Genomic DNA, 27,943 nt, shown 5'->3' on the forward strand with positions numbered 1-27,943 from the left:
CATATTGTTGTTTATTTTTTTAACATATGGATTGATGTTTGCACATGTACATTATTAAAGATAGGGTTGTGGTTCTAAAAAGTTTGGGTAGCTCTGTCCTAAAGAATTTAGCATGTTATGATCATCCTGTATTTAACAACCAAAGCCTCCAAGACGTTTTAGATCATCGCATGCTGCCATCTAAGCAGGATCTCACCCAGGATCACAATATTGACTCCCAAAACTGTGTTGGGAAGGGGCCACAGTATGTCCCGATGATCATACTAAGCACGTTTTCAGGATTCATTTGTCATTTTGACAAGTAGGCCCAACCCCTGCAGCACAAACCCTTTGGCTGCCAATTTACAGTACCACAATATGGAGCAGGAAAGGGTATTGTCTGCAGTGAAGTAATATTTGTGTCCAGATGTTAAAGCTGTTCAAACTTGTGAGTTTTCAATGTCTTTGGGGCATTCCAATTTAAGTAGTATTTGTGTGTCATCTGCATAGTTGTAGCATGTGAGTTGAAAATCATTGATCAGTTCTGGTAATATCATCATGTAGATGGTGAAAAGCAAGGGTGAGATGATTGATCTTTGGGGGACCCCTGCTTTTGTGAGATAGGGTTTGGATGAGAAGGGGTTAGAATAAATAATATTAGTTCTGTTTTGAAGGTAGGATGTAATCCAGTCGAGAGCAGTCCCTTCTATGCCGGCTTCGTGGAGTCTTTGAATTAGGGTTTCATGGTCAACTGTATCAAAGGCAGCCGAGAGGTCCAAGAGAAGTAGTGCAGCAACTCCATTGAGGTCGACTGTGTTTAAGATCATCCCAGATTGCTATGATTGCCGATTCAGTGCCTCTTCCTGGGCGGAATCCAGTTTGGTGGTCTGAAAGTATGGAATTGTCTTCAGTGAGTTTTGACATCTGGGCGAATGCTGCTCTTTCTATCAGTTTGCCCAGGAAAGGTCAATTTGTGAATGGTCTGTAGTTGTTGGGGTCCTGCGGGTCTAGGTTTGATTTCTTTAATAATGGACTTATGTATGCCTTTTTCAGGTCTTCAGGTAAAGTTCCTGTAGTTTCAGTTAAAGAGTTGTTGATGATTCTTCTTACACGTGTGGCAGCAGAGGTAGATAAAATAATGTACTTGAAGATGTGTGGTGGACAAGGGTCAGAAAGGCAACTGAAAGGCCTGCTTGCTTTGATCATATCCATAAGTTCATTTTGTGATATTTGTTTGAAGGACTGTAGAGGCTGGGTTGGTTTATTCTTAGAGTGGATTTTAGGAAAGGGATTGGCGCTGATGGTTTTTCTCTGCTTTAAATAGGAGTCCAATGTGTCTGCCTTGGTTGTGTAATGAGTTGCCAGTTTGTTTTTGATATCTTAAGTAGTGGGATGACTTCCTTCCGTGCATTTACGTTTTTTCCGCTTTTTTGGTTGATGATTTGTATATTCTGTTAATTTAGTGTAGCTGCAGTTTGTCTTCTATGTTTGTTTTGATCCAGGTCCGCTACAACCTTCTGATTTGTTGCTTTATCTTTTTAGGTTCTGTGTTTCTCCAAGTTTTTCTGAGTGGTATTAGGCTGTCAAAGCTTCCTGTAGCCACTCACAATTAATTATTTTCCAAAACTTTATATCTAGATCTGTGTTGGCTGTTAGTTGTGTTTCTAACTCATCAAAATTGAGTTTGCTCCATGATCGATAGGTGCATGTATGTAAGTAGTTGTGGGTTGTGTTGATTTGTGGTGTTTTATGTTGGAAAGTTATCCAGTGGTAGTCTGACCATGTGATGGCGTGATGCCATGAACGGTAACTAGTTCAGGCTTTGCAAAAATGACATCTAGGATGTGTCCCGCTATGTGTGTGGGATTGTGTACAATCTGATGTAGGTTCAATGCGACTAGGGCAGTTGTGATAGCTTTTTGGATGGGGCATATTGGGTTTTGTCAAACCAAATGTTTAGGTCCCCAATAACGCATAGGTTTGAGCATAATGTAATAAGGTTTGAGATTGTGTCTAGAAAAGCATCTGGGAATGTTGAGTTGTTAGGTGGAGGTCTGTAAAGGAGGAGAAAGTTACAGGAGGAAGTTGGAGTAGAGTGGTATGTGGTGAAGAGGGCTTCACAACCTTGTATGGAGATGTTGTCTGTTTTACTGAGATTTATTGCTTGTTTGGATATTATTGCTAGTCCACCTCCTCTCTTGCCTATACGGTTTTGTGTGATGGTTTGATAGCTCAGAGGAAAGGCTTCATGCAACACTGGGGCCATGTCATCTCCCAAACATGATTCTGTTATGAATAGTAAGTCAGGGTGTGTGTCTGTGAGCAAGTCGTAGATGTGGTGCTTTTTTTTTTTTTTAAAGAGTGATTTAGCATTTATAAGCTGGCAGTTTAGAAAAAGTTTGTTAGTGGTGGTGTTTTGTTTAGGAGAAGAGTGAGCAGTATATTTTGAGTTTGTAGCAGGTGTGTTGTGATAACTGTGTGAGGACCACAATAGTCCTGTTTTTCAATATAGTGTTCCTCTTCCATCAGGCTTAGGGGGCATTTTGTTGGGTCTGTGTGTGTTGGTGGTGGACTTGGTGGCTGAGAGAGACATGAAGAGTGTACTTTTTTTTATTTTTATTTTTTATTTTTTTAATAGGGTTGCCTTAATATGTAATGGACAAGGGGATGCGAAGTTGTTAAGAGTAGCGTGTTGTTTTATTTTGTTTGCCTCTGTTTAGTGTGGAAGGAGTATGGGTTAGTGGCGGTGGAGGAGCATGTGGATCATAATCTAAGGCTATAAATTGTGCAATGGATGAGAGGCGGGTGAATGACTGTAGTTGTGTTGGGGTGCTTGTGGTAGATGTTTGTGAAGTGTGAGAAAGTAGGGGTAAAGATAGGTCAGGATTTGCATTTTTTGTGTAGTCATGATGGTAGGAGTGGGTGTGTCGGAAAGCATTATGAAAGTTTGTGTTATTTTGATGTGCTGATTGATGTGTGTGTGGTCTGTATTGTTTTTGTGGAATAGTGAGAGGGGATATTGATGTAGTGGTTTTCTGTGAAGGATTTGTATGTGAGTTAGTGCTGGTGAGTGGTATTAGAGTATTACAAGGGGTGTTGTGTTTTGGAGATGAGTGTATAAGGTGTGTAAGAGGGGATGTAGGTATGTCAGGGGAGTTTGTGTTAGTTGTGATGACTGGAAGAGGTAATGTGTGGTGGAGTGTGAGGATTGTATGGTTGTGTGTAATTGGCGAAGAGAGGGGAAGGGTGTTTGTTGATGGTGTGTTGGAAGGCTGGCTTTAGGTATTTTCTTGATAAAAGGGGGTCTTTGTGGAGCAAATAGAGGATAGTTCTGTTGGTTTGTATGAGCAGAGAGTGTGTACCTGGATGGCTGAAAGTAATGTATAATGTGGTTTTGTGTTGTGTGAGCGATGGCAGGTTGTGTTAGTGTGAACGGACCGAGTTGTGTTTGCTGTGATAATGAAGGTGTTTTACTGTTGTTGTTGTGGTGAATATGTGTATAGGTGTGGTATATGGGCTCTTGTTCTGGTTGATGAGACATTGCAATCTGTAGGAGATCAGTTTGTGATGCAGGAGTTGTATGTCTTTGCTGATAATGTGTTTGCATGGTGATGGATGTGTAGGGAGTAAGGCCATTTTGAGTAAATGGCAAATTGGGCAGCATTTCTGGCCCTTGGCCCTACCAGTCCCGACCAGGCCCAAACAGGCAAATGCCCTTGTCCTCTCCACCCTTAGCCTCGAAACCCGGGCTTAGATGCCCGGAGCCCTAAGCTTAAATAGCCCTACTGGCCAACAGAAACCTAGACCTAACCATAACCAGTCAGATTTGTAACCCTAAATCTCACAACCAATGGGAGACCCAACCCTATTCACAAATCATACCCCTAATCCTGCCAACCAGTCACAAACCCAACCCTAAAAACCAAGAGCAAAAGGAATCTCAACCCTGCTAACATATCACTACTTTGTGCTCTCTGGGGTCAGGGACAAAGCCTGCTCTGGGTGGAGGTGATTCTTCACCCCCCCCCCCCCCCCCTCCCCCTTGCAGGAGCTGCAACACTTGGCAGCGAGCCTCAAAGACTCCTGCCTCTGGTTACACTGCCCCAGCGCACTTCTTTTAGTGAAGAAGAAAGACTGAAGAGCTGCACCAACAGAGCAGACTTCAGATTACAAGTGACTTGGCCCCAGTCCTACCGGCCTGTCTGCTGCTTCAAGACTCCTGCTACAAGAAGATGACTCGTCCTGCAAAACCAATGACCTCTACAAAACCCAGAGGACTTTCTGTCTACCCAAGGGCCAATATTTCCAGAGGAGGACTCCAGAACTGCCCCTGATCTGCGAGTCCTGCCCACTCTGCACCTGGCTCATCTGACCAGAGACAATCCTCAGGCAATTCGGACCTCAAGTCCACCCTGGATTGACCCCTCATGACCAACATGAGGATGCCAACAGCCTAAATCCAGAGGACCCTTATTGCGACTTAATCTGGTGAAGATTTCCTGACACCTAAAGGTAACCCTGCACCCCTGGCCTTGGAATACAACAGTTGGTCCAGCAACATCCTGTGGGCTCTCCACTTACCTGTCGAGCAGTTGGTTTTCTTCAGTTGACTCCATGGACACGCCTGCAGCATCTTTATGAACCCTGAGCTTCCCACATTGAAAAAAAATTGGGCGCCAATGCTTTTCACCCTGCACCCAGCCGCCCCTGCGCAGCTGAGGGTGTGTGTTTAGGTGCTGCCCTGTGGTGACCCCTCACACAACGCCTGAACTCTCCCTCCCCCCCCCCCCCCCCTCTCGATCCAACCCCCAGATATATGCCCTGAAGTTGAATGTAGTTACCTGCAAGCTGCTTCTTTCTGAGTGCCCTCTGTCTCCATAGGATTCCATTGGGTGCCCAACACCAACGTTGACCTCTGCACCTGGCCGTCCCCGTGTTTCTGGCGGTGCACCCTTGGTGTCTTCCTAAACTTTGCCCAGTGGACACCTTAACCCCCGAAGACTGGGATCGTGAGTTGCGCACTTACCTGCAAACTGTGTTGTTACTTTTCCTCCCCTAGGACTGCATTGCTTACTACGAGAATTTCCACTGTCTATTTTTTAAATTGAATAGTTTTACTCACCTGTAAACTGTTTTACCTGTGAATTCTAAACAAAGTGCATTTGATTCTTGAAAGTGCTTCATTCTTAAAACTTTTTTTTACCTGCAACAAAGATCCTTTTGGTTCTAGAAATAAAGTAACAAAATATATTTTTGCTATATAAAAACATTGGTCTGGAGTAAGTCATTGAGTGTGTGCCTCATTTCTTGACTGTGTGTACACAACAAATGCTTTACAGTACCCTCCGGATAAGCCTGACTGCTCGACCACACTACCACAAAAGAGAGCATTAGTATTATCTACCTTAGCCTCTTAAAGCTTCTGGGGATCCACTGGACTCTGTTGACACTATACCTAATTTTGGTATAATATATGCAGAGCCAACTTCATACATAAACATCAAACCATTAGAAAACTTGTAAAGACGACCGTACAATGCTAGGGGTATGAAGCATAGCACTGTTTTACTTTGGGTTCTAGGAAAATAATGTGATTTCATGATTCTGCTTCCATAATTGTTGCTGAATTCTTTTTTTTCTTCATGTTTGTAAACAGGTGCTTCTAAAACACAGAGTGTGACGTTTGATGAAGCGAACCAATCCAGTTCTCAACCAAGGTCTGTAGGGAGAGATGTTGGCAGAGATGTGGATCGTTCTCGTTCTTCTAGCCGACAACGGTCCAAGAGTCCCTATCGAAGTAGAAATCGCTACAGCAAGGACCGGGGCAGAGGCTATAGTTGCTCTCGTTCATCAGACTCCAGTTCTGACGACTGCCGACGTGGTCGGCCCCGTGAACGCAGCCCCTGGCGCAGTTATTCCGGAAGACATGATGACAAGACGCAAAATAAAGATGGCGCCACACCACCTCAGAAGAAAACTTGGAGTAACACAATGTCGCAGGTTCAGACTAAAGATGCCAGGCGGTCATCGGGATCTGTCCGAGATCGTCAAGAGAGAGATCGTAAAGAGAGAGGTAGACAAGGCGGATCAGGGTCGAGTGCCTATCAGCAGCCCCCCAGAAAAGATAAAGAGGAAAACCAAATGAAAGCAATTCTGGCTGAAACTGATGCCTTGTCCAAACTCGGCGTTCATCTAATCCGGTGGGCTGGGTTCCATGCTGTCACTAGGAATGAGTTCACAAACGAGCATTTTTCTGACTGCCAGCTTACTACAGAAGCTTTTTCAAAGATGTTGACATCTTTCAAATGTTCACTCAAGCAGGAACACAGATCGCATTGTTTCCGATATGTCAGGAATTTGAGACATTCTGCTTTTTCCGCACCTCATTTAGATCCAGATTTTTTGAATTTGGTAGTAGAAAAAGGGGCTGTGGGGAGCAAGGAAACCTTTGGTGAGGTTATAAATCCCCTTGACCAGCATTTGCTGACACTTCAAATCAGTCTCCTGAAGTGTGCACATCCCATGTTCTTGGCATGCAATGAATATGAGCTCAACCTAAAGGAAGGGAATGATACCCGTTCCCAGCTCTTCACTGCCCTTGAGAAGATCATATCTCTCTGTCGGAAGACCTTGGTGCTCATTGGCATGTCTTACTCCTTAACGTCATCTTTCCGACAAGACAGAATCCTGGAGGCTGTTGACCTCATAGATGCAACTCCGAAGCCTTCCGACTACCCAAATTTAGAGGACTCCTACTTGTTTGGAAAAGAATACATGACTAAGCTGAGAAACTGGCTGGACAAAAGTGGCCATCCAGTTAAGCTCACATTTGACATGCTAACTCCAGAACAAAAGCAGCAGCAAGTTCTCCAAGCTAAAATGCAAGAAGAGAAAGGTAACTACGTTTTGATAAACAACTTCTAAACCGCTAGCTTCTGTTTTCATAATTTATTTAGTAGATGATTTGACTTCTGGTATATCTGCTCTTTTATTCAGATCTTATGTGTTAGCCTTTTTGGAACTGACGGACCCTAGGGTCAGGGCTTCGATATAACATGCAAGCAACCTGCACAGTCTGGTTGCGTGGCCGTACCGGGTAACTGTATCCTGAAAGTAACCTCTACAGATGTATTGACTAATACAGATTAGAAACAGTCAGCTCTTCCATACTGAACATAGCTATTGATAATGGAGTGATGGATAGCCCCTTGACTGGACAAGAATGAACAACCTATATATATATATATATATATATATATATATATATATATATATATATATATATATATATACATACACAGTGTTGCTATATATTTGTGTTTGTGGGTGAAGGAGTTTCAGCTTGCCACCTTGTGAACCAGCTAGAAAAAGTAAGTCCCGCTGTCAGCAGAGAATGAAAGGTAGATTGGGGGGCACTGTCTTTATCTCTGGATTTGACTGACAATAAACATAAAGATTAAATGACACGAGGCTCCTCCCGTCCAATTCTCTCCACTTTCTCCTTCTGGCTCTGTCGTTAATTACAGTGCAATATCTTTAAGTGGGTGCCAATAACTAAGGGAGCACAAAAACACAATCTTGTCACCACAGGGGATGTGAAAACTTCTCTGCTCAAGCCTAATTCTCTGTCTTAAATGACAGTTGGATCCACCATCCCCTGATTTTCATCCTTCCAAATATCTAAAGAGACACGTACATTTACGGAGAAACTTCTGCAAAGTGAAGTAGCCAGAGAAATGTGAACGTGTTAGAGGGAAAATGCTACATTGTTTCCTTTTCATTTGAAATAATTTTTATTGCACTTCATTATGTGTCATTATAGTAGACTGAAATAATAATTATTTGCGGTAATATTTCTCTCCAGTGATATCTCTTTAAATATCTCTGTTATTGTTCTGTGTAATGACCTAGTCGCGCATAAACCTCTACACAACACCTGCGCTTTCTACATTAATAAGAAAGTGTAATTTTATCTCGGTGCGCAACTTGGGTTCTGCCATTCACCTATGGGTGTCATTTTCCCTGCATCCATTGTTGCAAGAGTGTAGATAGTTTGTTCTTATTTAAGTGCTAAGAACTGAGCTCCCTTTCAAGATCCATTTATCAACAGTTTTATTTTAATGTCTTTGGAGAAACCTCAAAATCAGATGTCTCCAACAGGATTTATCAGGTATTCCTTTTTGCAGTAATATCTTTTTAGGCTGTTTTTTTTCCTTTTTTTTTTTCGACGTGTTGTTTTCTATCTGTGGACTTTAACCATGCGCACCTCATGCCCATCACTTTCATTTGTTGTTAGGCTTGCCTTGCAAAAATCCTTGATGTGGTTGGTGAATGCTTTACGTTTGTCCTGCCTTGTGGTGGTTTTGTCATGCCTTGCAGACTGCCACTGTTACATGGATAATTGCATCATTGCCAATATACTTCGTGTGGGTGAACTTTTTTTTGTCTGAGGGTGAATGTTTGCATTGTACAAGACTGATTTGCATATGGCTGTGTCCAAATTGAAATGGCAAGGAAAAAAACTGATGGATTAAACCCAGATCTGTGACGGAGGGTGAATGTTTGATTTGGTCTGCATTCCATCCATCATCTGCTGTTTTTGCACCAGTGGGCCTGCAGCACGGATTGTCCCACCAACTAAGTACCCCTATAAACATGTCTCAGGCCTGCAACTGCAGAGCCTGAATATACAGTTCCACTGTCACTCCGACTTGGCTTTTGAAACCCCTTGCCAAGCCTTACCCTCCTCTTTTGCTTACATCTAAGCCACCCCTAAAGTAGGCCCTAGAGAAAGGCAGGGCATGTACCTTTCTGTTTCCTTGTCCTGGTAATGAAAAAACCCTCAAGTGCTTTCTCATTACTGTGAGGCCTACCACTCTCATAGGCCAGCATTAGGAATTCTTTATAATATGTTTAAGTTGTATTTCTTCATCTGAGAGAATTGGCTGGATCATGTTTAGTACCATTGGAATTGTAATAATAAATCCTCTTTTCCGGTAAGTTTGGATTTATTACCGGGCACTCACTGCCCTGGAAGCCTACAGCCTCCCTCCAGTACACGTCTGGCTTGCGTAGGCTGACAGTTAGACTTGTGCATTCCCTTCAGACATCCACAGCACAGGATACTCAGCCATATCTGCATTAATCTGCACGCTGATGGGCCTTCATGGAGAAGGGGTGGGGAGTTTCTCACACTTAAATCTCAAAGGGTAAGGGCTGGGGTTCACACAAGAGGGCTGATTACCTTCCACTGGCTGTCTGGAGCCCAGACTGGCTTGAAAGGGGAGACCTGCGCACTTCACAAGAACTCTTTGTTAGTCACCCCCCACATCAAAGGCACATTTTTGATTAAATGAGGGGCCTCTGGACCCAGTCAGTAGATCACTACTGGACTCAGAAGAGACCCTGCCAGGAGTACAGGGTACAGACTGCTGTTTCATAATTACCCTTGCACTGTGCTGACTGTTCTGATGAATTGCTGCCCTGTTGCTCTGCGCTGCCCTGTGGGCTGTTGACCTCTGCCCAGTGCGTCTGGAGGCCAGGCTCACCCAAAGGAGTCTTCGACGACTCCTGAGCGCCTCCACCTTCGCCTGTAGCAGCATTTCTTCCTGCCACATAGTAGGAGGGAGTTGGACTTGAAAAAAAATACACCTTTCCCCGTTACCATTGAAGGCACAATCTCCCTGTGCAAAATCCAGACCGAGTTTGACAGATTTGTCTCCCTGCTGGTGTAACCGCTGTTAGTATTGTCATAAGGTGTGCTTGTCTAGCCTGTCCCAAATGTCTATAATTCACTGACGGATCAGATATTTCCTGTCCTGTACATCGGGCGGTTAGGGCTGACCGTCTGTGTTAGTACAAGTTCCGCCTCTTCCCTAAGGAGTTCAAACTGCAGTTGTTTGCATACCCTGTAAGTTAAGCCCAAGCATGAGGCCCCTCAACAATCCTTTAAGGGTCTTCCATTCAGTGGATCTGTATGTTGTGGTACCCCAGTTCGACTCCATGTAACCCTTGAGTGCATTGGATAAAGCCTCACGCACTTCTGGGTTTCCCAAAACTTCTACAGTCATTCGCCAGGTTCCCACCCCCGGTCACCCACCACCCCACAATCCTACAACTAACAGGGGAGATGTCATGTAAGAATCGTGCCGAGTGAATACCCTTGACATTCTCTGGGCAGGGGAACATGCAAAGCACAATTCGGTGCAGTTGGTTGTGTGTTATTGAATGACACCTATATGCCTTCTGTGTGTGGTGTTTCAGTCTCCAGATGTCCTGGACCTCCAGGTTTTGTATTGCCCAAAAAAGAGCCTCCTTCATTTGAGGTTTCGTACCGTCCCTTGTGGGCGTCATATCACGGCTATTTTTTTAATTAGTTTATAATATTGGAACATCGGCAATTTCAGGCAGTGTATCTTGAAGATAGAAGAAATGCACATTGGAAGCATATGTGAGGGTGCATTCACAGGTGCCAATGCATATAAGAATGAACATCACAATCTGCAGTATAACAAGAAAAAGAAAAATCATTTGTGATATCCACATTTATGTTATAGATCACATTCTGTATATTGCCTTTGTAACCAGCCTCACACATTCAAACATAACTGGTATCAACATAAAAACAACATATCCGAGGCATGTTAACTCCTGCCCCTAGGTGGGGAGGTGGGGCTTACATGTAACCATTTGTTTAAGGGGGTCTGGCAGTGTTGTCTCCCATACAGTGTACAGTTAGTGCAGGCATGATGGCCATGGCATTGTCCTACCCAAGTTATGAGTGTGCTGGTTTAAAGCCTGTGCTCTTCTACGCCTCTGCCACTGTGTGACACCTGTTGTTCTGCCAGTATGTCAGATCTGAAGCCTGCTTGCCACCGCTGATTGGGAGGAGGGTATGCTGCTTTCTGTCACATGGCAATCCTGCGGTTAACTAGTAACGCCAAGTCTGTGATCTGTTTATAGGTTTACAGGCTGCTGAACGGGTAGTGACACTCAATAAGCAGCAGAGACTGTCCCTTTGGAGCGGGGAGATTGTAACCTCCGAAAGAAACTCTAGCACCTCGTCCCAATATGCCACTATATCAGTATGCCAGTATATCAGAACTTAAGTCTGCCAGCCCCCTCCCAATGGGGGAATGGTGTGCTGCTTTCTGGCACATGGAAATCCTGCGTTTCGCTAGGAGCAACGCAGTGTCTATGAACTTGCTAATGGGTTTATGGGCTGCTGAGTGAAACCCAATAAGCAGTAGAACAGGTTACGTGATGTCAGACGGGAATGGCGAAAAAGAAATATAACAAACTGGGCAGTATCAGCATCTTAGAAATGGCTATCTGGCCTGTCGGTGAGAGCAGCAGAAATAACCAGAATGGGAGGGAGGCTCTCATCCCATCTAGAGCCTTGCATATGTTGCTGTCCACTAGGTCTTTATTAGAATGATGAATAGTATCCCTAGGTACTTTATAGATGTGCAAGGCTAGGGAAGAGGGGCCCTTGGCAAAGCTTGCTGTTGCGCCTCTGTCAGAGAGGTCAGGGGAAATAATTGGAATTTGTTCCAATTCACCTGAAGCCCTGATATGTCACCAAACTGCTGCAAGAGCTCCAAAAGACCAGGGAGTATAGTGGCATGGCCCTGAGATACATCAAAGCACCATCCACGTAGAGGAAAATTATGTGCCATTTTGATCTGCCTGACTGCCCCAGTTGGCAGCCCGCATCCGGAGCGTGCATGCAAGAGGTTCCATGACCAACGCAGAGAGTATTTGAGATAACAGGCAGCCCTGGTGAGTGCCTCGTACAGTGTCAAAGGGGCCATATTTTACCCCGTGCCATCTGTTTAACTTCTTCATTAATTTCGTCCTATGATATGGGTGCCTCCAGTTCTGCCAGCGGTGAGGCCTGTAACCTAGGAAGGCGTATTCATTCTAAGAATGAACCGATCAGTGCTAGGTCTGCCAGCTGTGGGGAGGCATAGGAATTGGCGTAGTAGGAACAGAAGGTGTCATTGATGGCGCCCTGAGTATTTTTGTAAGAGACCCATCCCATCAGAAAGAGCTGTTATTGGGACCCTAGGGAAGATCGAGCAAAGGAGCCAGGCTGGCAACCTTCCCGCTTTATCACCTTCCACATGTTTTCGCGACAAATATTACCTATAATCTAGTGTGCCTAACGCCTGTAGGGTTGCCTGGTGTTCGAGTTTAGATTGTGCAAGTGGTGCAGCGACAGCACGGGCTGTAGGAAGCAACTGCTCATACTTTTGAATGTCAGTTTCCAGTTTGATAAGTTTGTTTTGCAGCGCTACTTTGGAGCTGTAAGGAAATGCCTCCTTGGCATGGTTGCCCCCTGACTTTTTGTCTTTGCTGATGCTATGTTTACAATTGAAAGTGTGCTGAGGCCTGCTAACCAGGCCCCAGCACCAGTGTTCTTTCCCTAACCTGTACTTTTGTATCCACAATTGGCAGACCCTGGCATCCAGATAAGTCCCTTGTAACTGGTACTTCTAGTACCAAGGGCCCTGATGCCAAGGAAGGTCTCTAAGGGCTGCAGCATGTCTTATGCCACCCTGGAGACCTCTCACTCAGCACAGACACACTGCTTGCCAGCTTGTGTGTGCTAGTGAGGACAAAACGAGTAAGTCGACATGGCACTCCCCTCAGGGTGCCATGCCAGCCTCTCACTGCCTATGCAGTATAGATAAGCCACCCCTCTAGCAGGCCTTACAGCCCTAAGGCAGGGTGCACTATACCATAGGTGAGGGTACCAGTGCATGAGCATGGTACCCCTACAGTGTCTAAACAAAACCTTAGACATTGTAAGTGCAGGGTAGCCATAAGAGTATATGGTCTGGGAGTCTGTCAAACACGAACTCCACAGCACCATAATGGCTACACTGAAAACTGGGAAGTTTGGTATCAAACTTCTCAGCACAATAAATGCACACTGATGCCAGTGTACATTTTATTGTAAAATACACCACAGAGGGCACCTTAGAGGTGCCCCCTGAAACTTAACCGACTGTCTGTGTAGGCTGACTAGTTCCAGCAGCCTGCCACACCAGAGACATGTTGCTGGCCCCATGGGGAGAGTGCCTTTGTCACTCTGAGGCCAGTAACAAAGCCTGCACTGGGTGGAGATGCTAACACCTCCCCCAGGCAGGAGCTGTGACACCTGGCGGTGAGCCTCAAAGGCTCACCCCTTTGTCACAGCCCAGCAGGGCACTCCAGCTTAGTGGAGTTGCCCGCCCCCTCCGGCCACGGCCCCCACTTTTGGCGGCAAGGCTGGAGGGAACAAAGAAAGCAACAAGGAGGAGTCACTGGCCAGTCAGGACAGCCCCTAAGGTGTCCTGAGCTGAAGTGACTCTAACTTTTAGAAATCCTCCATCTTGCAGATGGAGGATTCCCCCAATAGGGTTAGGATTGTGACCCCCCCCCTTGGGAGGAGGCACAAAGAGGGTGTACCCACCCTCAGGGCTAGTAGCCATTGGCTACTAACCCCCCAGACCTAAACACGCCCTTAAATTTAGTATTTAAGGGCTACCCTGAACCCTAGAAAATTAGATTCCTGCAACTACAAGAAGAAGGACTGCCTAGCTGAAAACCCCTGCAGAGGAAGACCAGAAGACGACAACTGCCTTGGCTCCAGAAACTCACCGGCCTGTCTCCTGCCTTCCAAAGATCCTGCTCCAGCGACGCCTTCCAAAGGGACCAGCGACCTCGACATCCTCTGAGGACTGCCCCTGCTTCGAAAAGACAAGAAACTCCCGAGGACAGCGGACCTGCTCCAAGAAAAGCTGCAACTTTGTTTCCAGCAGCTTTAAAGAACCCTGCAAGCTCCCCGCAAGAAGCGTGAGACTTGCAACACTGCACCCGGCAACCCCGACTCGGCTGGTGGCGATCCAACACCTCAGGAGGGACCCCAGGACTACTCTAAGACTGTGAGTACAAAAACCTGTCCCCCCCTGAGCCCCCACAGCGCCGCCTGCAGAGGGAAATCCCGAGGCTTCCCCTGACCGCGACTCTTTGAATCCTAAGTCCCGACACGTGGGAGAGACCCTGCACCCGCAGCCCCCAGGACCTGAAGGACCGGACTTTCACTGGAGAAGTGACCCCCAGGAGTCCCTCTCCCTTGCCCAAGTGGAGGTTTCCCCGAGGAACCCCCCCCTTGCCTGCCTGCAGCGCTGAAGAGATCCCGAGATCTCTCATAGACTAACATTGCAAACCCGACGCTTGTTTCTACACTGCACCCGGCCGCCCCCGCGCCGCTGAGGGTGAAATTTCTGTGTGGGCTTGTGTCCCCCCCGGTGCCCTACAAAACCCCCCTGGTCTGCCCTCCGAAGACGCGGGTACTTACCTGCAAGCAGACCGGAACCGGGGCACCCCCTTCTCTCCATTCTAGCCTATGTGTTTTGGGCACCACTTTGAACTCTGCACCTGACCGGCCCTGAGCTGCTGGTGTGGTGACTTTGGGGTTGCTCTGAACCCCCAACGGTGGGCTACCTTGGACCAAGAACTAAGCCCTGTAAGTGTCTTACTTACCTGGTTAACCTAACAAATACTTACCTCCCCTAGGAACTGTGAAAATTGCACTAAGTGTCCACTTTTAAAACAGCTATTTGTGAATAACTTGAAAAGTATACATGCAATTTTGATGATTTGAAGTTCCTAAAGTACTTACCTGCAATACCTTTCGAATGAGATATTACATGTAGAATTTGAACCTGTGGTTCTTAAAATAAACTAAGAAAATATATTTTTCTATACAAAAACCTATTGGCTGGATTTGTCTCGGAGTGTGTGTACCTCATTTATTGTCTATGTGTATGTACAACAAATGCTTAACACTACTCCTTGGATAAGCCTACTGCTCGACCACACTACCACAAAATAGAGCATTAGTATTATCTATTTTTACCACTATTTTACCTCTAAGGGGCACCCTTGGACTCTGTGCATGCTATTCCTTACTTTGAAATAGCACATACAGAGCCAACTTCCTACATTGGTGGATCAGCGGTGGGGTACAAGACTTTGCATTTGCTGGACTACTCAGCCAATACCTGATCACACGACAAATTCCAAAATTGTCATTAGAAATTCATTTTTGCAATTTGAAATTTTTCTAAATTCTTAAAAGTCCTGCTAGGGCCTTGTGTGTTAAGTCCCTGTTTAGCATTGTCTTTTAGAGTTTAAAAGTTTGTTAAAAGTTTGAAATTAGATTCTAGAAACAGTTTTAGATTCTTTAAAAAGTCTTCCAACTCTTAGCAAAATAATGTCTGATACAGAGATGAATGTGGTGGAACTCGACACCACACCTTACCTCCATCTTAAGATGAGGGAGCTAAGGTCTCTCTGTAACATCAAAAAAATAACCATTGGCTCCAGACCTACCAAAATTCAGCTCCAGGAGCTGTTGGCAGAGTTTGAAAAAGCCAACCCCTCTGATGATGACCTCACAGAGGAAGAGATTAGTGACTTGGAGGCCAATGTCCCTCCTCCAGTCCTAAATAGGGAGAACAGGACCCCTCAAGTCCTGTCTCCAACTGTGTTAGTCAGAAATAGTGAGTCCCTCACAGGAGGGTCCCCCATTTCTGAAATCACTGAGGATGCTCTCAGTGAAGATGACCTCCTGTTAGCCAGGATGGCCAAAAGATTGGCTTTAGAGAGACAGCTCCTAGCCATAGAAAGGGAAAGACAAGAGATGGGCCTAGGACCCATCAATGGTGGCAGCAATATAAATAGGGTCAGAGATTCTCCTGACATGTTAAAAATCCCCAAAGGGATTGTGACAAAATTTGAAGATGGTGATGACATCACCAAGTGGTTCACAGCTTTTGAGAGGGCTTGTGTAACCAGAAAAGTGAACAGATCTCACTGGGGTGCTCTCCTTTGGGAAATGTTCACTGGAAAGTGTAGGGATAGACTCCTCACACTCTCTGGAAAAGATGCAGAATCTTATGACCTCATGAAGGGTACCCTGATTGAGGGCTTTGGATTCTCCACTGAGGAGTACAGGATTAGGTTCAGGGGGGCTCAAAAATCCTCGAGCCAGACCTGGGTTGACTTTGTTGACTACTCAGTGAAAACACTAGATGGTTGGATTCAAGGCAGTGGTGTAAGTAATTATGATGGGCTGTACAATTTATTTGTGAAAGAACACCTGTTAAGTAATTGTTTCAATGATAAACTGCATCAGCATCTGGTAGACCTAGGACCAATTTCTCCCCAAGAATTGGGAAAGAAGGCGGACCATTGGGTCAAGACAAGGGTGTCCAAGACTTCAACAGGGGGTGACCAAAAGAAAGGGGTCACAAAGACTCCCCAGGGGAAGGGTGATGAGACAACCAAAACTAAAAATAGTAAAGAGTCTTCTACAGGCCCCCAAAAACCTGCACAGGAGGGTGGGCCCAGAGCCTCTTCACAAAACAATGGGTACAAGGGTAAAAACTTTGATCCCAAAAAGGCCTGGTGTCATAGCTGTAAACAGCATGGACACCAAACTGGAGACAAGGCCTGTCCCAAGAAAGGTTCCACTCCAAACTCCCATCCAGGTAACACTGGTATGGCTAGTCTCCAAGTGGGATCAACAGTGTGCCCAGAGCAAATCAGGGTCCACACTGAAGCTACTCTAGTTTCTGAGGGTGGGGTGGATTTAGCCACACTAGCTGTCTGGCCACCTAACATGCAAAAATACAGACAGCAACTCTTAATTAATGGGACTAGAATAGAGGGCCTGAGGGATACAGGTGCCAGTGTGTAAGGAAATGCCTCCTTGGCATGGTTGCCCCCTGACTTTTTGCCTTTGCTGATGCTATGTTTACAATTGAAAGTGTGCTGAGGCCTGCTAACCAGGCCCCAGCACCAGTGTTCTTTCCCTAACCTGTACTTTTGTATCCACAATTGGCAGACCCTGGCATCCAGATAAGTCCCTTGTAACTGGTACTTCTAGTACCAAGGGCCCTGATGCCAAGGAAGGTCTCTAAGGGCTGCAGCATGTCTTATGCCACCCTGGAGACCTCTCACTCAGCACAGACACACTGCTTGCCAGCTTGTGTGTGCTAGTGAGGACAAAACGAGTAAGTCGACATGGCACTCCCCTCAGGGTGCCATGCCAGCCTCTCACTGCCTATGCAGTATAGGTAAGACACCCCTCTAGCAGGCCTTACAGCCCTAAGGCAGGGTGCACTATACCATAGGTGAGGGTACCAGTGCATGAGCATGGTACCCCTACAGTGTCTAAATAAAACCTTAGACATTGTAAGTGCAGGGTAGCCATAAGAGTATATGGTCTGGGAGTCTGTCAAACACGAACTCCACAGCACCATAATGGCTACACTGAAAACTGGGAAGTTTGGTATCAAACTTCTCAGCACAATAAATGCACACTGATGCCAGTGTACATTTTATTGTAAAAAACACCACAGAGGGCACCTTAGAGGTGCCCCCTGAAACTTAACCGACTATCTGTGTAGGCTGACTAGTTTTAGCAGCCTGCCACAAACCGAGACATGTTGCTGGCCCCATGGGGAGAGTGCCTTTGTCACTCTGAGGCCAGTAACAAAGCCTGCACTGGGTGGAGATGCTTACACCTCTCCCAGGCAGGAATTGTCACACCTGGCGGTGAGCCTCAAAGGCTCACCTCCTTTGTGCCAACCCAGCAGGACACTCCAGCTAGTGGAGTTGCCCGCCCCCTCCGGCCAGGCCCCACTTTTGGCGGCAAGGCCGGAGAAAATAATGAGAATAACAAGGAGGAGTCACTGGCCAGTCAGGACAACCCCTAAGGTGTCCTGAGCTGAGGTGACTCTAACTTTTAGAAATCCTCCATCTTGCAGATGGAGGATTCCCCCAATAGGGTTAGGATTGTGACCCCCTCCCCTTGGGAGGAGGCACAAAGAGGGTGTACCCACCCTCAGGGCTAGTAGCCATTGGCTACTAACCCCCCAGACCTAAACACGCCCTTAAATTTAGTATTTAAGGGCTACCCTGAACCCTAGAAAATCAGATTCCTGCAACAAGAAGAAGGACTGCCCAGCTGAAAAACCCCTGCAGCGGAAGACCAGAAGACGACAACTGCCTTGGCTCCAGAAACTCACCGGCCTGTCTCCTGCCTTCCAAAGATCCTGCTCCAGCGACGCCTTCCGAAGGGACCAGCGACCTCGACATCCTCTGAGGACTGCCCCTGCTTCGAAAAGACAAGAAACTCCCGAGGACAGCGGACCTGCTCCAAGAAAAGCTGCAACTTTGTTTCCAGCGGCTTTTAAAGAACCCTGCAAGCTCCCCGCAAGAAGCGTGAGACTTGCAACACTGCACCCGGCGACCCCGACTCGGCTGGTGGCGATCCAACACCTCAGGAGGGACCCCAGGACTACTCTGATACTGTGAGTACCAAAACCTGTCCCCCCTGAGCCCCCACAGCGCCGCCTGCAGAGGGAATCCCCCCCTTGCCTGCCTGCAGCGCTGAAGAGATCCCGAGATCTCTCATAGACTAACATTGCGAACCCGACGCTTGTTTCTACACTGCACCCGGCCGCCCCCGCGCCGCTGAGGGTGAAATTTCTGTGTGGACCTGTGTCCCCCCCGGTGCCCTACAAAACCCCCCTGGTCTGCCCTCCGAAGACGCGGGTACTTACCTGCAAGCAGACCGGAACCGGGGCACCCCCTTCTCTCCATTCTAGCCTATGTGTTTTGGGCACCACTTTGAACTCTGCACCTGACCGGCCCTGAGCTGCTGGTGTGGTGACTTTGGGGTTGCTCTGAACCCCCAACGGTGGGCTACCTTGGACCAAGAACTGAACCCTGTAAGTGTCCTACTTACCTGGTAAAACTAACAAAAACTTACCTCCCCCAGGAACTGTGAAAATTGCACTAAGTGTCCACTTTTAAAACAGCTATTTGTCAATAACTTGAAAAGTATACATGCAATTTTGATGATTTGAAGTTCCTAAAGTACTTACCTGCAATACCTTTCGAATGAGATATTCCATGTAGAATTTGAACCTGTGGTTCTTAAAATAAACTAAGAAAAGATATTTTTCTATATAAAAACCTATTGGCTGGATTTGTCTCTGAGTGTGTGTACCTCATTTATTGTCTATGTGTATGTACAACAAATGCTTAACACTACTCCTTGGATAAGCCTACTGCTCGACCACACTACCACAAAATAGAGCATTAGTATTATCTATTTTTACCACTATTTTACCTCTAAGGGGAACCCTTGGACTCTGTGCATGCTATTCCTTACTTTGAAATAGCACATACAGAGCCAACTTCCTACATTGGTGGATCAGCGGTGGGGTACAAGACTTTGCATTTGCTGGACTACTCAGCCAATACCTGATCACACGACAAATTCCAAAATTGTCATTAGAAATTGATTTTTGCAATTTGAAAAGTTTTCTAAATTCTTAAAAGACCTGCTAGGGCCTTGTGTTAGATCCTGTTTAGCATTTCTTTTAGAGTTTAAAAGTTTGTTAAAAGTTTGAATTAGATTCTAGAACCAGTTTTAGTTTCTTAAAAAGTATTCCAACTTTTAGAAGCATAATGTCTAGCACAGATGTGAATGTGGTGGAACTCGACACCACACCTTACCTCCATCTACAGATGAGAGAGCTAAGGTCACTCTGTAAACTAAAGAAAATAGCAATGGGCCCCAAACCTACCAAAGTACAGCTCCAGGAGCTTTTGGCAGAGTTTGAAAAGGCCAACCCCTCTGAGGATGGCAACTCAGAGGATGAAGATAGTGACTTGGAGGGAAATTCCCCCCCTCCAGTCCTACTTAGGGAGAGCAGGGCTTCTCAAGCCCTGACTCCACAAATAATAGTCAGAGATGCTGGTTCCCTCACAGGAGGGACCAACAACTCTGAAATCACTGAGGATAACTCCAGTGAAGAGGACATCCAGTTAGCCAGGATGGCCAAAAGATTGGCTTTGGAAAGACAGATCCTAGCCATAGAGAGGGAAAGACAAGAGATGGGCCTAGGACCCATCAATGGTGGCAGCAACATAAATAGGGTCAGAGATTCTCCTGACATGTTGAAAATCCCCAAAGGGATTGTAACTAAATATGAAGATGGTGATGACATCACCAAATGGTTCACAGCTTTTGAGAGGGCTTGTGTAACCAGAAAAGTGAACAGATCTCACTGGGGTGCTCTCCTTTGGGAAATGTTCACAGGAAAGTGTAGGGATAGACTCCTCACACTCTCTGGACAAGATGCAGAATCTTATGACCTCATGAAAGGTACCCTGATTGAGGGCTTTGGATTCTCCACTGAGGAGTACAGGATTAGGTTCAGGGGGGCTCAAAAATCCTCGAGCCAGACCTGGGTTGACTTTGTTGACTACTCAGTGAAAACACTAGATGGTTGGATTCAAGGCAGTGGTGTAAGTAATTATGATGGGCTGTACAATTTATTTGTGAAGGAACACCTGTTAAGTAATTGTTTCAATGATAAACTGCATCAGCATCTGGTAGACCTAGGACCAATTTCTCCCCAAGAGTTGGGAAAGAAGGCGGACCATTGGGTCAAGACAAGGGTGTCCAAGACTTCAACAGGGGGTGACCAAAAGAAAGGGGTCACAAAGACTCCCCAGCAGAAGGGTGATGAGACAACCAAAACTAAAAATAGTAAAGAGTCTTCTACAGGCCCCCAAAAACCTGCACAGGAGGGTGGGCCCAGAGCCTCTTCACAAAACAATGGGTACAAGGGTAAAAACTTTGATCCCAAAAAGGCCTGGTGTCATAGCTGTAAACAGCATGGACACCAAACTGGAGACAAGGCCTGTCCCAAGAAAGGTTCCACTCCAAACTCCCATCCAGGTAACACTGGTATGGCTAGTCTCCAAGTGGGATCAACAGTGTGCCCAGAGCAAATCAGGGTTCACACTGAAGCTACTCTAGTTTCTGAGGGTGGGGTGGATTTAGCCACACTAGCTGTCTGGCCGCCTAACATGCAAAAATACAGACAGCAACTCTTAATTAATGGGACTAGAATAGAGGGCCTGAGGGATACAGGTGCCAGTGTCACCATGGTGACAGAGAAACTGGTTTCCCCTGGCCAATACCTGACTGGAAAAACTTACACAGTCACCAACGCTGACAATCAGAGAAAAGTACATCCCATGGCAATGGTTACTTTAGAATGGGGAGGGGTCAATGGCCTGAAACAGGTGGTGGTCTCCTCAAATATCCCAGTGGACTGTCTGCTTGGAAATGACCTGGAGTCCTCAGCATGGGCTGAGGTAGAGCTAAAAACCCATGCAGCAATGCTGGGTATCCCTGAACTGGTGTGTGTGAAAACAAGAGCACAGTGCAAGGCACAGGGTGAAAAAGTAGAGCTGGAGTCTGGAAAAATGGCCCAGCCTACCAAGAGAACAGGAAAGTCAGTTGGGAAACCAACTGCAACACAGCAAAAGAAAGGGAACCTCTCTTCTCAGGAAGAAGTTCTGCCCTCTGAGGGAACTGAGCCTTTGGGGCTTGAACCTTATCAGGTTGAGCTCTTAGGCCCAGGGGGACCCTCAAGGGAGGAGCTGTGTAAGGGACAAGAAACCTGTCCCTCTCTTGAAGGCCTTAGGCAGCAAGCTGCTGAAGAGTCCAAGGGCAAGAAAAATGGAACACATAGGGTCTATTGGGAAGATGGACTCCTGTACACTGAGGCCAGAGACCCCAAACCTGGTGCCACTAGGAGAGTGGTAGTGCCTCAGCTGTTCAGAGAATTCATCCTAACATTGGCCCATGACATTCCCCTTGCTGGACATTTGGGACAAACCAAGACGTGGGAGAGGTTAGTCAACCACTTCTACTGGCCCAATATGTCCAACATGGTTAAGGAGTTTTGCCTCTCCTGCCCCACCTGTCAAGCCAGTGGTAAGACAGGTGGGCATCCAAAGGCCCCCCTCATTCCACTTCCAGTGGTGGGGGTTCCCTTTGAAAGAGTGGGTGTGGACATAGTTGGTCCACTGGAACCTCCCACAGCCTCAGGAAATATGTATATCCTGGTAGTAGTGGATCATGCTACCAGGTATCCTGAAGCTATTCCCCTTAGGTCAACTACTGCCCCTGCAGTAGCCAAGGCCCTCATTGGTATCTTTACCAGAGTGGGTTTCCCTAAGGAGGTGGTGTCTGACAGAGGTACCAACTTCATGTCAGCATACCTAAAGCACATGTGGAATGAGTGTGGAGTGACTTATAAATTCACTACACCTTACCATCCACAAACTAATGGCTTAGTTGAGAGATTCAACAAGACATTAAAAGGCATGATCATGGGGCTCCCAGAAAAACTCAAAAGGAGATGGGATGTCCTCCTGCCATGTCTGCTTTTCGCTTACAGGGAGGTACCACAGAAGGGAGTAGGGTTCTCACCCTTTGAACTTCTGTTTGGTCATCCTGTAAGGGGACCACTTGCCCTTGTTAAAGAAGGCTGGGAGAGACCTCTCCATGAGCCTAAACAGGACATAGTGGACTATGTACTTGGCCTTCGCTCTAGAATGGCAGAGTACATGGAAAAGGCAACCAAAAACCTTGAGGCCAGCCAACAGCTCCAGAAGTTTTGGTATGACCAAAAGGCTGCACTGGTTGAGTTCCAACCAGGGCAGAAAGTCTGGGTTCTGGAGCCTGTGGCTCCCAGGGCACTCCAGGACAAATGGAGTGGCCCTTACCCAGTACTAGAGAGGAAGAGTCAGGTCACCTACTTGGTGGACCTGGGCACAAGCAGGAGCCCCAAAAGGGTGATCCATGTAAACCGCCTTAAGCTCTTCCACGACAGGGCTGATGTCAATCTGTTGATGGTAACAGATGAGGATCAGGAGGCAGAGAGTGAACCTCTCCCTGACCTTCTGTCATCAGACCCAAAAGATGGTACAGTAGATGGAGTGATCTACTCAGACACCCTCTCTGGCCAACAGCAAGCTGATTGTAGGAGAGTCCTACAACAGTTTCCTGAACTCTTCTCCTTAACCCCTGGACAGACACACCTGTGTACCCATGATGTGGACACAGGAGACAGCATGCCTGTCAAGAACAAAATCTTTAGACAGTCTGACCATGTTAAGGAAAGCATCAAGGTGGAAGTCCACAAGATGCTGGAATTGGGAGTCATTGAGCGCTCTGACAGCCCCTGGGCTAGCCCAGTGGTCTTGGTCCCCAAACCTCACACCACAGATGGAAAGAAAGAGATGAGGTTTTGTGTGGACTACAGAGGGCTCAATTCTGTCACCAAGACAGATGCTCATCCAATTCCAAGAGCTGATGAGCTCATTGATAAATTAGGTGCTGCCAAATTTCTAAGTACCTTTGACTTGACAGCAGGGTACTGGCAAATAAAAATGGCACCTGGAGCAAAAGAAAAGACAGCATTCTCCACACCTGATGGGCATTATCAGTTTACTGTTATGCCCTTTGGTTTAAAGAATGCCCCTGCCACCTTCCAAAGGTTGGTGAATCAAGTCCTTGCTGGCTTGGAGTCCTTTAGCACAGCTTATCTTGATGATATTGCTGTCTTTAGCTCCACCTGGCAGGATCACCTGGTCCACCTGAGGAAGGTTTTGAAGGCTCTGCAATCTGCAGGCCTCTCTATCAAGGCATCCAAATGCCAGATAGGGCAGGGAACTGTGGTTTACTTGGGACACCTTGTAGGTGGAGGCCAAGTTCAGCCACTCCAACCCAAGATCCAGACTATTCTGGACTGGGTAGCTCCAAAAACCCAGACTCAAGTCAGGGCATTCCTTGGCTTGACTGGGTACTACAGGAGGTTTGTGAAGGGATATGGATCCATTGTGACAGCCCTCACTGAGCTCACCTCCAAGAAAATGCCCAAGAAAGTGAACTGGACTGTGGACTGCCAACAGGCCTTTGACACCCTGAAACAAGCAATGTGCTCAGCACCAGTTCTCAAAGCTCCAGATTATTCTAAGCAGTTCATTGTGCAGACTGATGCCTCTGAACATGGGATAGGGGCAGTTTTGTCCCAAACAAATGATGATGGCCTTGACCAGCCTGTTGCTTTCATTAGCAGGAGGTTACTCCCCAGGGAGCAGCGTTGGAGTGCCATTGAGAGGGAGGCCTTTGCTGTGGTCTGGTCCCTGAAGAAGCTGAGACCATACCTCTTTGGGACTCACTTCCTAGTTCAAACTGACCACAGACCTCTCAAATGGCTGATGCAAATGAAAGGTGAAAATCCTAAACTGTTGAGGTGGTCCATCTCCCTACAGGGAATGGACTTTATAGTGGAACACAGACCTGGGACTGCCCATGCCAATGCAGATGGCCTTTCCAGGTTCTTCCACTTAGAAAATGAAGACTCTCTTGGGAAAGGTTAGTCTCATCCTCTTTCGTTTGGGGGGGGGTTGTGTAAGGAAATGCCTCCTTGGCATGGTTGCCCCCTGACTTTTTGCCTTTGCTGATGCTATGTTTACAATTGAAAGTGTGCTGAGGCCTGCTAACCAGGCCCCAGCACCAGTGTTCTTTCCCTAACCTGTACTTTTGTATCCACAATTGGCAGACCCTGGCATCCAGATAAGTCCCTTGTAACTGGTACTTCTAGTACCAAGGGCCCTGATGCCAAGGAAGGTCTCTAAGGGCTGCAGCATGTCTTATGCCACCCTGGAGACCTCTCACTCAGCACAGACACACTGCTTGCCAGCTTGTGTGTGCTAGTGAGGACAAAACGAGTAAGTCGACATGGCACTCCCCTCAGGGTGCCATGCCAGCCTCTCACTGCCTATGCAGTATAGGTAAGACACCCCTCTAGCAGGCCTTACAGCCCTAAGGCAGGGTGCACTATACCATAGGTGAGGGTACCAGTGCATGAGCATGGTACCCCTACAGTGTCTAAATAAAACCTTAGACATTGTAAGTGCAGGGTAGCCATAAGAGTATATGGTCTGGGAGTCTGTCAAACACGAACTCCACAGCACCATAATGGCTACACTGAAAACTGGGAAGTTTGGTATCAAACTTCTCAGCACAATAAATGCACACTGATGCCAGTGTACATTTTATTGTAAAAAACACCACAGAGGGCACCTTAGAGGTGCCCCCTGAAACTTAACCGACTATCTGTGTAGGCTGACTAGTTTTAGCAGCCTGCCACAAACCGAGACATGTTGCTGGCCCCATGGGGAGAGTGCCTTTGTCACTCTGAGGCCAGTAACAAAGCCTGCACTGGGTGGAGATGCTTACACCTCTCCCAGGCAGGAATTGTCACACCTGGCGGTGAGCCTCAAAGGCTCACCTCCTTTGTGCCAACCCAGCAGGACACTCCAGCTAGTGGAGTTGCCCGCCCCCTCCGGCCAGGCCCCACTTTTGGCGGCAAGGCCGGAGAAAATAATGAGAATAACAAGGAGGAGTCACTGGCCAGTCAGGACAACCCCTAAGGTGTCCTGAGCTGAGGTGACTCTAACTTTTAGAAATCCTCCATCTTGCAGATGGAGGATTCCCCCAATAGGGTTAGGATTGTGACCCCCTCCCCTTGGGAGGAGGCACAAAGAGGGTGTACCCACCCTCAGGGCTAGTAGCCATTGGCTACTAACCCCCCAGACCTAAACACGCCCTTAAATTTAGTATTTAAGGGCTACCCTGAACCCTAGAAAATCAGATTCCTGCAACAAGAAGAAGGACTGCCCAGCTGAAAAACCCCTGCAGCGGAAGACCAGAAGACGACAACTGCCTTGGCTCCAGAAACTCACCGGCCTGTCTCCTGCCTTCCAAAGATCCTGCTCCAGCGACGCCTTCCGAAGGGACCAGCGACCTCGACATCCTCTGAGGACTGCCCCTGCTTCGAAAAGACAAGAAACTCCCGAGGACAGCGGACCTGCTCCAAGAAAAGCTGCAACTTTGTTTCCAGCGGCTTTTAAAGAACCCTGCAAGCTCCCCGCAAGAAGCGTGAGACTTGCAACACTGCACCCGGCGACCCCGACTCGGCTGGTGGCGATCCAACACCTCAGGAGGGACCCCAGGACTACTCTGATACTGTGAGTACCAAAACCTGTCCCCCCTGAGCCCCCACAGCGCCGCCTGCAGAGGGAATCCCCCCCTTGCCTGCCTGCAGCGCTGAAGAGATCCCGAGATCTCTCATAGACTAACATTGCGAACCCGACGCTTGTTTCTACACTGCACCCGGCCGCCCCCGCGCCGCTGAGGGTGAAATTTCTGTGTGGACCTGTGTCCCCCCCGGTGCCCTACAAAACCCCCCTGGTCTGCCCTCCGAAGACGCGGGTACTTACCTGCAAGCAGACCGGAACCGGGGCACCCCCTTCTCTCCATTCTAGCCTATGTGTTTTGGGCACCACTTTGAACTCTGCACCTGACCGGCCCTGAGCTGCTGGTGTGGTGACTTTGGGGTTGCTCTGAACCCCCAACGGTGGGCTACCTTGGACCAAGAACTGAACCCTGTAAGTGTCCTACTTACCTGGTAAAACTAACAAAAACTTACCTCCCCCAGGAACTGTGAAAATTGCACTAAGTGTCCACTTTTAAAACAGCTATTTGTCAATAACTTGAAAAGTATACATGCAATTTTGATGATTTGAAGTTCCTAAAGTACTTACCTGCAATACCTTTCGAATGAGATATTCCATGTAGAATTTGAACCTGTGGTTCTTAAAATAAACTAAGAAAAGATATTTTTCTATATAAAAACCTATTGGCTGGATTTGTCTCTGAGTGTGTGTACCTCATTTATTGTCTATGTGTATGTACAACAAATGCTTAACACTACTCCTTGGATAAGCCTACTGCTCGACCACACTACCACAAAATAGAGCATTAGTATTATCTATTTTTACCACTATTTTACCTCTAAGGGGAACCCTTGGACTCTGTGCATGCTATTCCTTACTTTGAAATAGCACATACAGAGCCAACTTCCTACACAGTGTCACCATGGTGACAGAGAAACTGGTTTCCCCTGGCCAATACCTGACTGGAAAAACGTACACAGTCACCAACGCTGACAATCAGAGAAAAGTACATCCCATGGCAATGGTTACTTTAGAATGGGGAGGGGTCAATGGCCTGAAACAGGTGGTGGTCTCCTCAAATATCCCAGTGGACTGTCTGCTTGGAAATGACCTGGAGTCCTCAGCATGGGCTGAGGTAGAACTAAAAACCCATGCAGCAATGCTGGGTATCCCTGAACTGGTGTGTGTGAAAACAAGAGCACAATGCAAGGCACAGGGTGAAAAAGTAGAGCTGGAGTCTGGAAAAATGGCCCAGCCTACCAAGAGAACAGGAAAGTCAGTTGGGAAACGAACTGCAACACAGCAAAAGAAAGGGAACCTCTCTTCTCAGGAAGAAGTTCTGCCCTCTGAGGGAACTGAGCCTTTGGAGCTTGAACCTTATCAGGTTGAGCTCTTGGGCCCAGGGGGACCCTCAAGGGAGGAGCTGTGTAAGGGACAAGAAACCTGTCCCTCTCTTGAAGGCCTTAGGCAGCAATCTGCTGAAGAGTCCAAAGGCAAGAAAAATGGAACACATAGGGTCTATTGGGAAGATGGACTCCTGTACACTGAGGCCAGAGACCCCAAACCTGGTGCCACTAGGAGAGTGGTAGTGCCTCAGCTGTTCAGGAAGTTCATCCTAACATTGGCCCATGACATTCCCCTTGCTGGACATTTGGGACAAACCAAGACGTGGGAGAGGTTAGTCAACCACTTCTACTGGCCCAATATGTCCAACATGGTTAAGGAGTTTTGCCTCTCCTGCCCCACCTGTCAAGCCAGTGGTAAGACAGGTGGGCATCCAAAGGCCCCCCTCATTCCACTTCCAGTGGTGGGGGTTCCCTTTGAGAGAGTGGGTGTGGACATAGTTGGTCCACTAGAACCTCCCACAGCCTCAGGAAATATGTATATCCTGGTAGTAGTGGATCATGCTACCAGGTATCCTGAAGCTATTCCCCTTAGTTCGACTACTGCCCCTGCAGTAGCCAAGGCCCTCATTGGTATCTTTACCAGAGTGGGTTTCCCTAAGGAG

The 27,943-nt window shown here is 47.1% G+C and overlaps 1 protein-coding gene across 2 annotated transcripts in view; it reads left to right on the forward strand.

Moving 5' to 3' along the window:
* Nucleotides 1-27,943, forward strand: part of LOC138268622 (mediator of DNA damage checkpoint protein 1-like) — a 142,386-nt gene that overhangs the window by 6,804 nt on the left and 107,639 nt on the right. For both annotated transcript variants that reach the window (XR_011200038.1, XM_069218457.1), the window contains exon 3: nt 5,636-6,874. Coding sequence is in view for 1 of the 2 variants with exons in the window: in XM_069218457.1 (XP_069074558.1) it covers nt 5,636-6,874 (1,239 nt within the window). In the remaining variant the exon portion in view is untranslated. The remainder of the gene's footprint in view (nt 1-5,635; nt 6,875-27,943) is intronic.

This window comes from Pleurodeles waltl, chromosome 12 (genome assembly GCF_031143425.1).
Source record: "Pleurodeles waltl isolate 20211129_DDA chromosome 12, aPleWal1.hap1.20221129, whole genome shotgun sequence".
Lineage (NCBI taxonomy): Eukaryota > Metazoa > Chordata > Amphibia > Caudata > Salamandridae > Pleurodeles > Pleurodeles waltl.